The sequence below is a fragment of the Periplaneta americana genome, chromosome 1 (assembly GCF_040183065.1).
Source record: "Periplaneta americana isolate PAMFEO1 chromosome 1, P.americana_PAMFEO1_priV1, whole genome shotgun sequence".
NCBI classification, from domain to species: Eukaryota; Metazoa; Arthropoda; class Insecta; order Blattodea; family Blattidae; genus Periplaneta; species Periplaneta americana.
In genome coordinates, this window is record NC_091117.1 from 86,219,382 (window position 1) to 86,232,448 (window position 13,067).

Below are 13,067 nucleotides of genomic sequence, written 5' to 3' on the forward strand. Positions count from 1 at the left end.
TCAATATTTGGAGTGATAGAGGTATGATAAATACAAGATTTACAGTAATCTATTTTCTCATTATGTTGTTTTCTTGACAAAATTGTTCTTCTTAACTATAACTTTCCGCCATTGGGAACATGTCTGTTTTGAAGAGTTGAAGTTTAACTCCTAGAAGGGATGAAGGGACTGGCTTGATATATTAACTTATAGTGAAATTCATGTTTATTAATGAAGTTTGGAGTTATCGGAAATTCTATGATACTTTTACAGGTCTTCTCCAACCAGCCAGGTGCTCGCATAGCAGATCCCTTGTTTACTACACAGAAGCCCTAAAAAACCAGGGCTGTATCTTTTGGGGCTCAAATCGCCGTACTTCCACGTTACAATCTACGTGAGTGAAGAATTTCTTTATTAATCGTTAAAAAAACAGGTACCAACTTAATTTTGTATGGAAGGAATGGGATGAAGGCATTTTATTCTTTATCCAACGCGAGTTTCAAAGTACAGAGACCATTAAAATTATTACATAACAGAGCGATCCACAGCCAATATCCATTACTTAACATAATTAAGTATTAATAACGAATAAAGAAAAGAAAGGTAGAAATAATAAAAGAAGACATAACTCATTGTCATAAACCGAAGTATTACTTTACATGGTTTTAGTTTTTAAAAGCCGGTTGCACTTCTTGCACAGGATTATTAATTATTTCCTGGAGCTTGACGTAGATGAAATGCGGACTTCAAGAGTGTACTCTCCAATAAAAGAAAACGAAGTTTGTGTTGACATTTCCAGTCTATCATTAAGTATATGGTGAAGAATGAATATAACGGCGAAAAATTCTCTCCGGCACTGGGATTCGAACCCGGGTTTTCAGCTCTACGTGCTGACGATTTATCCACGAAGCCACACCGGATTCAAATTCCGATGCCGGATTGAATCCTTCTCAGTTTTAAGTTCTACCTCTGTGTTCCCTTTCGGTGGCCTACCTCCATGTACTGTGTCACAGAATATGTAACAGTGGCACAATGTCCAACACTATGTACAGAGGTGCACTCATTACCAGTGGCCGGGGTCCGACGGTACAAGGCGGCCGTCTTGAATTACAAAGTGATTAATTACACTTGGGCCTATCATATTACCGAAGTACATATATTTTCGTGCAGGAATTCTACATTACCATATGGTGAAGAATGAATAGAACGGAGAAAATTTTTTTCCGGCACTTGGATTCGAACTGGGTTTTCAGCTCTACGTGCTGACGCCTTATTCACTAAGTCGGTGCCGGGGAGAATTTTTCTCCGTTCTACCCATTCTACACCATATGGTAATGCAGAATTCCTGCACGGGAATATCATATGTACTTCGGTACATCACAGTAATAACACTGATCATATCAATATGAAGGCAGTCAGATTTTCTATAATATCTCCGGATGGAACGCGAAATAGCAGACCACGCCATAATTCTTGGGTCACATCAACCCAATGTCAATTATATATTGTCTGATGTATATTAGATATAAAACTCCTAAAGGGGGCCTGATTTCTGCTCTACTTTGCAGTCATTAATTTTACAAATAAATATTCTAGTATACACAATGTCTTTCATAACAACGTGAGGAGATTCAAAATTAATTGAACTAATAATGTAAAGGATGAAATTTTACAAATTTATAAATATGGAAACGTGCCTTGTGCTTAATGGATAATTTTCTTAAGATACTAGTGTTTGATTATCGATAAGAAAGCCCTTTAAAGAGATTGATTGTGTATGTTTTTGTGTTTATCCTGAATTTCTTCAGAAATTGACGTTGCATCATATTGACCACATGACCAAAGCGTTCTACTACTTTTAATTCTCGTTTTAAAATAAGATCTAATTCTTTGAAGTAGGAGAAGGTGGTGGTGGTGGTGGTGGTTTGGAAAATCATTCAATTCAGCACCAAGTGCACCATTTGAGCTGTAAATCAGACAACTGAGCATTTAGGAACAATACTGAACTATACTAACGAAAATATTAATAATGATTTATTGATCATAATTTTATGTAGACCTAATAAAATCGCTGTTATGAAATATTCAGTGCAGAAATAATCTATCACGATCTAATGGTCAATTTCTGAGTTTTGCGAACTGAAATTTTAGGTTCAAAATTACGAACTCGTGTGGTTTTATCACAGTTCATATTTTAAAGGCTAAGTATCCTCAATTGAAGATCTGAATTGACAAACATCCCAAGTCCAAAATTTGCCGAATTTGACTTTTGCCTTACATATTTTCTGTTTTTCATAGGCTACCATCCTGTAAAAAAGAATATCCTTAGTCCGACTCTAAGCTTGTGCTTTTTAATTATAAAAATATTAATTTTAATGCTCTTATTTGGCAAGTCTACGTAGTTTTCTTCCTCTCCTAAACAATTTACTTCAGTGGACTTGGGTTGTTTGTCTATTCAGATTTTGAATTGTTTATTCCACAGACCAACAACTCACGAGACAAGGAACAGTAACCTGTCTTCCCTCAAGGAATGCACTCTCGCCTCATGTATTCCTGTTGGACTGAAAACAATTGATTATCCAGCCAAAGGATCATTTGACGTTTACACTAGGAGTTCCTCGCCCTTCTGCAGTAAGTAAAATGTGAATTACAATGAAAGATCCGGCAACACTTGCTCTCATGTGCTCAACATGAATATCGGACTTCATTAATGAAATACATGATCCGACGAGCCATAGATACAGATCTACAGGTGTGACTACAGTCATGTAGGCCAAATACAGCTGCAAATGTAGTGTTCAATACTCATAGTGTGAGCATTATCAGCAAAATATTGTGGGCTTGCTTTAGTAATATACAGTTTCATTTCAATTTCTTTCTATCGCATGGCACATTAGGATTTTAAAGACATCATAGGCTATATTCTTCTAGATCAGCGGTGATCAAAGCGGGTGTCGTGATTACATCGTGTAATCACAGACATTGAAACGGGTACGAGGAGTTTCCTGTTCATTGCTGTGTTTTTCGTTCACGTACTGAAGGCAAGCAGTGGCAGTAGCATGTCGCTCTACAAACTCTGTCTCTACAAGCAGTAAAGGGTGGTTTCGTAAAGAATGAGAAGGAGAACTTTTTTGTTGTTGTGTCGGACAAAATGTAATATGTTTACTTTGCTCAACGGTTCAATTAGGAGTACATAGAAGCATTAATTGCCATGCTGAATAATGTATTATTATTATTATTATTATTATTATTATTATTATTACCGGTATTATTATTATTACTGACCACTAAGTTGTGTTTCTATAATTCTTCTGTACGTGCATGAATATTGATATTTTTAGATCTTCTCCTAGAAGGATAAAATTATTAGGTTTTATCTCAATTTTAATCTTTTTAATCTTTAGATGAGGGTGACTATTTCTTAGTTATTCATTTAATAATAATATTGTAGAAAAACTGATTCAATATTATGTGCCAACGAACTGTTAAACGTCAGGGATTTACATGTCTTAAATCATAGCCAGGAAGAGAAAGATGAGATAAATAAATGTAAGAAAATCAGCTACCTAATGAAGTTTGAAATATTATCTCGTCCCCTAAAGTCTTTTAATAGAATAGAATTTCTCAAAAGAGTAATGATTATAATAGCTTCAGTAACTTGCTCATAAGAAGTTTTTAATTTTTGAAAAACTACGAATTTCTCGATCAAGTATCGAGAGAAGAATTTAAAAAATTCCTGATTACACCCAAGAGGAAACCACACCTGTGGAGTAACGGTTAGCGCGTCTAGCCGCGAAACCAGGAGGCCCGGATTCGATTCCCGGTTGGGGAAAGTTACCTGGTTGAGGTTTTTTCCGGAGTTTTCCCTCAACCCAATATGAGCAAATGCTGGGTAACTTTCGGTGTTGGACCCCGGACTCATTTCACCGGCATCTCATTCAGACGCTAAATAACCTAAGATGTTGATAAAGCGTCGTAAAATAACCTACTAAAATAAAAAATTCAAGAGGAAGGTTAAAAAAAAAGAAACAAGATATGATATATATTATTCAGTGGCTCTTGATGACGGCAGTAACATTACTGATACAGCAAAGCTTGAGATTTTTATCCGCGGGATTGATCAAGATGTTAGTACAGAAACCACCACTGGTTGTAGTTTTCATGCCAAGTACCTTTCCTCCGTTTCCTTACTTCGTAGGCTGTCTGTCGCATGTAATCACTGCAGCTCGAGTTTTGGTCACCGCTGTTCTAGGTATTTATGCTGTTTAGAAATTGAAGTCGTTTCCACGACAAGTTGAGTTTATTTTTCATAGTTTTCATGAGAACAATAAAAGAATCATAACAACAATTCGTGATTTTTTTTACAATGACTAGGTGGTGATGTTTCCAGCGTAATATATTTGTTTTCGGAATTATTTCTTCTTTCAGCTGATAAGAATAACCTTAAAGCAAAGCACATGAGGACTAATTTTACTTTCAATATTTTTTGTTGTAGTTGTTTTATGAACGATCTCTTCAGTTACAACATTCCTCTATAATTGTTTGTAAATTTACTCCAAAAATGTATTGTGGTTCATGAAGTTATTAAAATATAGGTCAAAGTGATAAGTATAAGTATTATGAACCTTTATTCTCCGTTAAGAGCATGAGAACACTTTTCTTTTCAAAAGAATCTCATTTCGGAATTTAAGAGAGATGTTCGTTGTGCTTTAACAGACATGCACAATACACAGTCTGTAAGTCTCACAATGTTAAAACTATAGGAATTATGACTTCTATGTTAAGTAATAAATCGATTTAATTTGAAAAGAGTTTTAAAATCTTTTACATGTAAATTATTGTTGAAACATATTTTCTTTTTTCATGTAACATTTAAAAACACATCGTCTACAACTGTACGGAACAAAGAAGAAAAACGACAAGGATAAGTTTTCTATCATTAACTTTAATTTACTTAAGTTTCATTTTAAGTTCAACCATATAACAATTCAAATAATGTCTTCAATTTAAACATTTAACTTAAAATTTTAACTTATTACAGTTCTTGAGAGATGGATCTAACCTGTTAGTAAAGATTCCTGTTTGTATTCACGAACAAGCTGAGTTTAAAAGGTTTTCAGGTAATCACATGGTTAATTCTTGACATCATCTGTCCAAATACCAACTTTCTATTACCACTTCTATCGACAATAAACAAACGTCTAAAAAGTGGCAGGAGAATCATAGGTTCACTATAATTGCGAGAAACTTTTATGTTCTCGGTAGGGAATAATGGTTATATTTAGATTTTTAAGGAATTGGTTCTTATTTATAAGAATTGTGAATATGATACAGTGAAATAAATTTCTTGTAGTTTACATGTTTTTATTATTGATTATTTTACTGAATATAGCCCTATACTATAAACAATTATCTATATAAAATAATTGGAATTACTGTGTTTAATATCAATTATCTCTTGGTAAGCACTGCTAACGAGAAAGACAGGCTGCGGCACGAATCGGAGTCACGTGGTTATCATGGTCTAGTCATGACCATCTTGACAATCGCCTAATATAAACACAAAGTTATAAAAAAAAACAAAGGAATGGATATATTAAACTCATGTTAAATGTGGATTTATATATAAACTTGTTCAATATTGGCTATGTTATGACTAAGAATGTGACGTCGCGCCGTGACCTGTCTTTTTCGTTAGTCACGGTTGGTAAGCAAGTGACGTCAGAATAGAATGACGTGTCACCGTCGTTTCTAAGCAACTGACATCAGATGTTGAAATTTTCGCAACGTTTTATTCGACACTGAAACGTAAACGTTTCAAGTCTAACGCAACTTATTATATAGCCTACCGTATTTTATCTTTAATTCTTGAATATTTCTTTTTTCACAGTCAAGCATACGGATGTGGACCAGCATATGATGCAAGAATTGGAGGAATTTCAATCACAGCAACTAGAAACAATTAAATTTTGAAACTAATATAGTATGACATAATTATCTAGTCTGAGACTAATGTAATCCATAAAAACCAAAAAGAAATTAAAGGCATTCAACGTTGGATATGTGTTATTTACCTGTGCTTAGTCAAATATATTTAGCACAAATCTGTATGGTACCTGATTAAGAGGATACCGGATTTATACGAACAATAGACAATACAAATTAATATTGTATATGGAACATTATGAAAAGTGCATTAGAGGGCAATGAGTTCAAATCCGTTTGAAAAGGAATATTTAATATGGGTAAAAATGGCCGCCGGCTTCACCGTTTTCCACAAAATCGAGTATCGGCTGTTATTATCTCGAGATAAAAAGCGGCTGATACTAGCCACTTCAACTTATTCCTCGCTTCAAAAAGTTTCCGAAATATATTTTTTTTTCCGCCGAAATGAATAATCTTATGTGGTATATTTGTTTCTGGTGTTTGCATCATTCATGACATAAATTCCGTAGAGGCGTGGCGTAGAAGTTTCATGATCATAGTCATTGTTGTGGTGTGGCAACTGGCTGTTGTTTGTGTGATATTCGTTCGTCGCATTTCAGAATGAAGGCCGTATGAGTATTTTTTTCATTGCTGCTTCGCCATAAGCTTCTTCAAGCATTCGTAGTGTTTCTGAAGGAGATTTGTGCCAAGAAACACAAAATTTGATATTTGCGCGTTGTTCTGTATCCCACATTATAAAATGCGACGAACGAATATTACATATCCATAACAGCCAGTTCCACACAAAAACAATGACTATGACCATGAAACGTCTACGAAAGTGACATCATGAATTATGCCAACACTAGAAATAGAATATACCAAATAACATTATTCATTTCGGAGAAAAAAAAAAATATATATATATTCCGGAAACTTTTTGTTCAGAGTATGTAGGCTATGTATTTTTGTATCGAGATTTAGGAACAAAGTTCTACGTCCTTACAACCTACACTTTTCATCAACGTACTGAGAAGCACATTAATTTTTCTATTCAGCACATAGGCCTCCTATTATACGAATATTTTCAAGGAAACATACACTCACGTTTATATTGATATAAGAAAGCGTGTTTTTTCGTGATACTCATTACGTCTCAGATCACTTCTATTTTTAAAAAGTTACATTTGTTTAAAAGTAATGGCTAGTGGAAAGGCATATCAGGATATTTAAACTTTATACAAAATATTCTTTGGCAATAGAAGCAAAGGTTCACGAAAGCCAGTCTCATAAAGGTATTCATTACATACATGTACGAGTTTTATCATAGTTAATATAATATTCATTACTATAAGTCATGTAGAATCGTTACCACAGTCACTCTAATAATGGTATCCATTACTAAAGTACCCAATTTTCGCAAACCACAGATTCCCGAAACACGATTTTTCAATAAAAGCAAACATTTTACACTCCAAGCCCTTCTGGGTCAAAATATCGTACGTATGAACTCGAGAAATAACGCGAATTTTGTGTATGTGCGAATTTTTTTCTTTTTAGTACGAATTTACTCGGTATTAATGTTTTTCAAGAGACTTTTAATTTATTTTATGATATTTTAATTTAAAGTCTAGAAAGATTGATATATGTACACAATTTTGAATTTCATATTCAAATCCTATTTCAGTAACTGTGTAGAATTCTGAAACTATTAGTTTGTAAATATCACCTGTCCCAAATCATGTATATGATTAGTGGATGCAATAAATGATTATGATTATTATCCAAACCGGATATCGAGTGACTACGACTTTGGTCTGTGGCGTCGATAGAAAGCGAATTTGTTTCTTTTTTTTTTTTCTCTCTCTCTCTCTACCTCTACCTCTTTGGTTCTGAACATTACTGAGAGAGAGCACCACTGTTAGCGACAAGATGTATTTGAGTAAATACTGCGAGTAGATTATGTGGCTTAGATGAGGGGCTCGCAACAGGAACAGTTTTGCTGTGGCGCATACGAGGATCTCTCGTGCAGTAGCAGCGTGATTCTTACTTCAATTAATTTCTTGTGTACATTCCAGATCAAATCAAGAAGATACCTTCTTGCTCCGGTTACACATCTTGCATATTATACGAAGGTTAAGTTAGGATTTGGTTAGTTTAGGTTTTTATTAACTAAGTCCGCGCATGCGCAGACAGCCAAGATGATCCTGTCGGTCATGGCCCTTAAGATACTATTTGTTTCGTAATATTGATAAACAATAATATGATGAAAACGGTGAATAATTTCATTGGCCGCTATAAGTTTTCTTCGTAAAAGATGAGGTATTTTCTTTAGATCACAAATAAAACGGCAACGCAGTCATAATTACGTACTTAACATTAACATTGACCGGAAATTTACTTTCTTCATTTCAATGATATTCCCTGAAACACACTTTTTCGCCCCCTTTATTTCGTTGTGATAACCTACTTTAAGATCTTACTACATATGTATTCAAAACACCGTCGTTGTACTGCATAACCTTTCACTTGATTAATGGCGTGATATAGTCGCGAATTTTACTATCACCATTTCGATTGTCTTTTGTTTGACACGGCTCGGTGACTAGTGGCCAGCGAACGTCGACTATCGACATTGGTCTACCGTGCATATTATCCAGTTGTCCCGTTTTCTAGTAACGCATACATATTCAATCTTTACCGGATATAAGTAGTTGAAAAATGTAACATAATCATAAATCAATTATTAAATAAATATTAATATTAAATATGATTATTATTTTCCTTAACTCCACCATTGTTTTTTTTTTGTAGCCTACTTGTCACGTTTTAGTGATAGCGTCTGATCTTGTGGATCGTATTCCACTGTTCAGCATCCACCAGCGTGTATTTCCGCAAATAGGCCTATTATGAGCTAAAGATTATATTAGCGTAGTTATGTTATGTTTTATTTAACGACGCTCGCAACTGCAGAGGTTATATCAGCGTCGCCGGATGTGCCGGAATTTTGTCCCGCAGGAGTTCTTTTACATGCCAGTAAATCTACTGACATGAGCCTGTCGCATTTAAGCACACTTAAATGCCATCGACCTGGCCCGGGATCGAACCCGCAACTTTGGACATAGAAGGCCAGCGTTGTACCAACTCGCCAACCAGGTCGACTAGCGTAGTTATGTTAAATTAAATGACAAGAGACCGAGGACTGTTACAAATAGGGTTACCAACTCTCCCATATTTGGCTCAATTTTTAACAGACTCCCGGCTCGCGGCTCCCGTATTTTTCTTCTCTTCGAGCATTTTTCACCCTTATTTTTGCATAATGCAAAAATTTTCATTCTAAACATTTGATTTTACCATGAATGATGATTTATGTGATGAACTTTGAGATGCACTAAAATATGTAGTCTTTATAGAAGGTAATGCTTATCAGAAATGTGTTTTAGTGCCCACTCATTTAAAATCAAATCATTTTAATGTTATAAATTAAAAAAAATGAGCGAGTTTTATTCTAAACATACCAAATAGTAATGCTCACACACAGAGGATGTTTTATCTCAAGAACAATAATACGCGAGACAAAATCTGTCTCAGAATACTCTAAATTCAAATCTAGCTGCCAAAGTGTAGAATAAAGTTTTTTAGTAGCTGAACCGAATGATTTGTCTATCTTTATGTGAATTTTTGTCGATTCCTTAGTCTTCAGTATTTTCTTCAAAACAAAGTTGGTAACCCTTGTTACAAGGTTAGTCAAAGATGTCGGAATAACGTATCTCCCCAATCTGACAACAGTTGGTGCCGCCAAAATGGCCAAATACCTAAATATGAATTATTGGTCATTCAGTAGAAAAGTAGGTAAACATGGTGGACATCATCGAGGATCGGTGAAACTAGCGCTGAGGTAGTTCCGGTGATTTCGTAACTATAGTCCCGACGCTGTTATTTCCGGCGTGACTCCGCCTCTTTGCTTACGCCTTAGAAAGTGAAGGCCCTATAAAGTCTAGGTAGGTAGTATCGTTCGCCATTTTTGTTCTTACGTTGCTGAGCTACCATACGAGGAATCTATTTGCCACACCGTTAAACATTATCATGTCGTAGCTCCTATGATAATAAATCAAACGCAATGTAATTCAGCAAATAATTGAGCGGCAAATAACGTCTTCGTGTGTTTTCTGCGAACGCCAACGAAAGAGCTAAAATGGCGGGCGATTATATTAAGTATTTATCGAGCCTTAAGAAATGAATCGGCGAATCACAAGACGCACACGTTTAAATGTAGCCGACCTGCAACGCAATTGGCTGCCGGAAATTAGAGCGACGGGACTTTTTTTTTTAACAATCGTTGATTTTTTAATGTTTTGTGGAGATACAGTTGATAGTATATTCAAGGCGTAATAAAAGCTTAAATCAACCAGACCTAACCTATCACACATTCGTAGCCTATATGCAGAGTGAAACTAGCGCTGAGTCTCAAAAGTTCTAACTACCTCAACGCTAGTTTAGCGTGGAAATTAAATTTTCAAATCTCAAAAATTCTAACAAATGTTATACGCCTACATATAAATCGAAAGTTCAATGTTCTTAAAGCAATGTTAAAACAAAATTAAAATCAATCAGATTACAGTAACAATTTACAGTAATTACCGACTTATCATCAGGAAGATAGCCGCAAATCCATCCAATCTCAATCTAGTTGCTGTGGAGTTGAGTAGCAGAATTCTTGCAGTGTCTGTCTTGTTAAGACGATGCACAATTCGAGATACAATTCTTACAAAAAATGTCAGTCCATTTTCAGTTAATTGTAACCTGCTGTTCTTAAAATCGTATTATTTATCATGCTTTGAAAACTATTTGAAACACACGAACACATAAGATACAGGTACTTAATTCACAATATCAAAGTAATCTTCAAGTTCTTAACTGCTATGTAAGTCCATGAAGCAAAATATTTATCACAAAATAAGAGGAAGTATTGTGAGTTATTGAAAGTTTTGAATAGTCAACACGAACACTATAAAAACTGATTGTATTGAAGGGCTACAAAATGTTCTCCCTCCTATCAAGATGGTGCACTGCACACTAAAATGTCTTCCGTTTTCAATAGTCCTTTACAACGAAGGTCAAAATGTTTGCAGTATTATTTCATTTCAGTACAGATTATGGTATATAAAATTCCTTAAACTTTAACAATTAATCTCTCTTTAAGAGCACTCGCACAATGAAATATAACAATTATTTATAAAAATAGAACACTTGACTTGATAAACTCAGATTGGAACAACAGATTTGTACGAATAAAAACGAAGGCAACTTTCAAAAACCGGTGTACTACTAGTACTACAGAGATTCACTAAAGCCAGGAGCTCTCGTGTCTGCCGTGATCAAAAGGAGGGGACGAGAATACTGGCAACTAGTGTAACAGGGTGGATCAAAGAAAGTTATCTTATGCAAAATACGTATTAACATTTTCATTGCGATGAGGGAAAATAATATAACGATGAATGAGAAGTGATACTTCGTATAGCTGTACACTTGCAGGTGAATAAAAATTGTTTTAAAAATTAATTTTTCTCAAAATTGACTAAATTTTTATAGTACAGTATACTTATGTTTCTGCTTTGAAAGATCTTCTATCGAGTACAAAATAATAGTTAACTCCAGAAAATAATAATAATAATAGTAATAATAATAGTAATAATAATAATAATAATAATAATAATAATAATTTAGTTAATTCAAACAATAACCATCATCATCAACATCATCATGTGATTTCGAAGAAATTGGTTCAGAGTTCGAGAAGTATCTTCAGTGGTCTTTCAGGGTTCTTGTACCCGCCGAGGTGTAAATTTTTAGTAATCTAGGATATCTGTTGCGAGGCATCCTATTCACATGTTGTATCCACTTTTACTTATAATTTGAAATTTGTTCAAAAGCTAATGTATTTCTCAATTCTTCCAAAATGTTTATATTTGTTTGTAGTCGTTCCACTTATAACCTCCTGTTCTTAAATATTTAATTTCTGTCGCAGTTATTCTAGATTTATTTTTTGCCTTGATTGTCCAGTTTTCATAATCGTTTTCATAGCCGTAAGTCAATCATGAATGATTTAGAATATGATAGTGATAATGTTTTATCTCAAGAACAATAATACGCGAGGCCGGAGGGAAAAAGACCTTTGGATGGCCGAGACGTAGATGGGAGGATAATACTCAAAAGGGTTTGAGGGAGGTGGGATATGATTATAGAGACTGGATTAATCTTGCACAGGATAGGGACCGATAGCGGGCTTATGTGAGGGCTGCAATGAACCTCCGGGTTTCTTAAAAGCCGTAAGTCAATCATGAGTGATTTAGAATATGATAGTGATAATGATGAATGAAGTTCGGAAGATGAATATAATTTTAATATGAGAAGAAACTCCGAAGGCCGTGGAAGAAGAGTTCAAGAATCGTTCCGACGACGTAAAATCCAGAAGTAGTTCTGACACTGTACACAACTAGCGCTTGGCGCATGCGTCGAAAAAAGTTCGTTATTAGTCGTAACGCGTTCTGAATTACTTACTGTAACAAACCTAACATTAAACAAACACGATACATACAACTTACAAAAATTCATCGCAAGCATTTCGACAGCTCTGTGCTAACGTGATGCTAGCTCGGAGATTACAAAGTTCAGGTTTTGGATATTGTTCAGGAAGGTTTTTTTTTAACTTATGCAGGTTAATTTCGTTAACCATTATTATATTCTATTGCATGATTTATATAAATATTCATCTACTATTAAGAATAGATCAATTTTCATCGCATCTTTTCTAATGCCTTTCAGGTAAAGTAACGTAGCTGAGCTAAGTAAAGGGGCAGACAGATATTTATTTTTTGTTATTTTACATAGTTCAATCATATTATTGTGTATGGAATTTTGTTTTCGACGCATACAAATCTGTGTTCAATGTTATATTAATGACTGCTGTTTAAAACTAGAACAAACCCTATAACCCTACATGCACTAGTTTTATTTTTTAATATAGACTAAATAGGCAGCGGGGAACTGCCAAATAACATACTTTTAGAATACAAATAGTAATATAATTCACTGTTGTGTGAATTTAACCCATATCTGCCTAGTGTTGCGTTTTCGCAACATTCTGCATTAATTATTGTTCT

General features: G+C 34.6%; 1 protein-coding gene across 1 annotated transcript in view; it reads left to right on the top strand.

Annotated features, from left to right (window-relative positions):
- Window positions 1-6,033, top strand: part of LOC138697924 (phospholipase A1-like) — a 35,226-nt gene extending 29,193 nt beyond the window's left edge. The window contains exons 7-9 of the mRNA XM_069823534.1: window positions 253-373; window positions 2,462-2,610; window positions 5,870-6,033. Of these exons, the coding sequence (XP_069679635.1) occupies window positions 253-373; window positions 2,462-2,610; window positions 5,870-5,952 (353 nt within the window). The 3' untranslated portion in view covers window positions 5,953-6,033. The remainder of the gene's footprint in view (window positions 1-252; window positions 374-2,461; window positions 2,611-5,869) is intronic.
- Window positions 6,034-13,067: the final 7,034 nt, after the last annotated feature.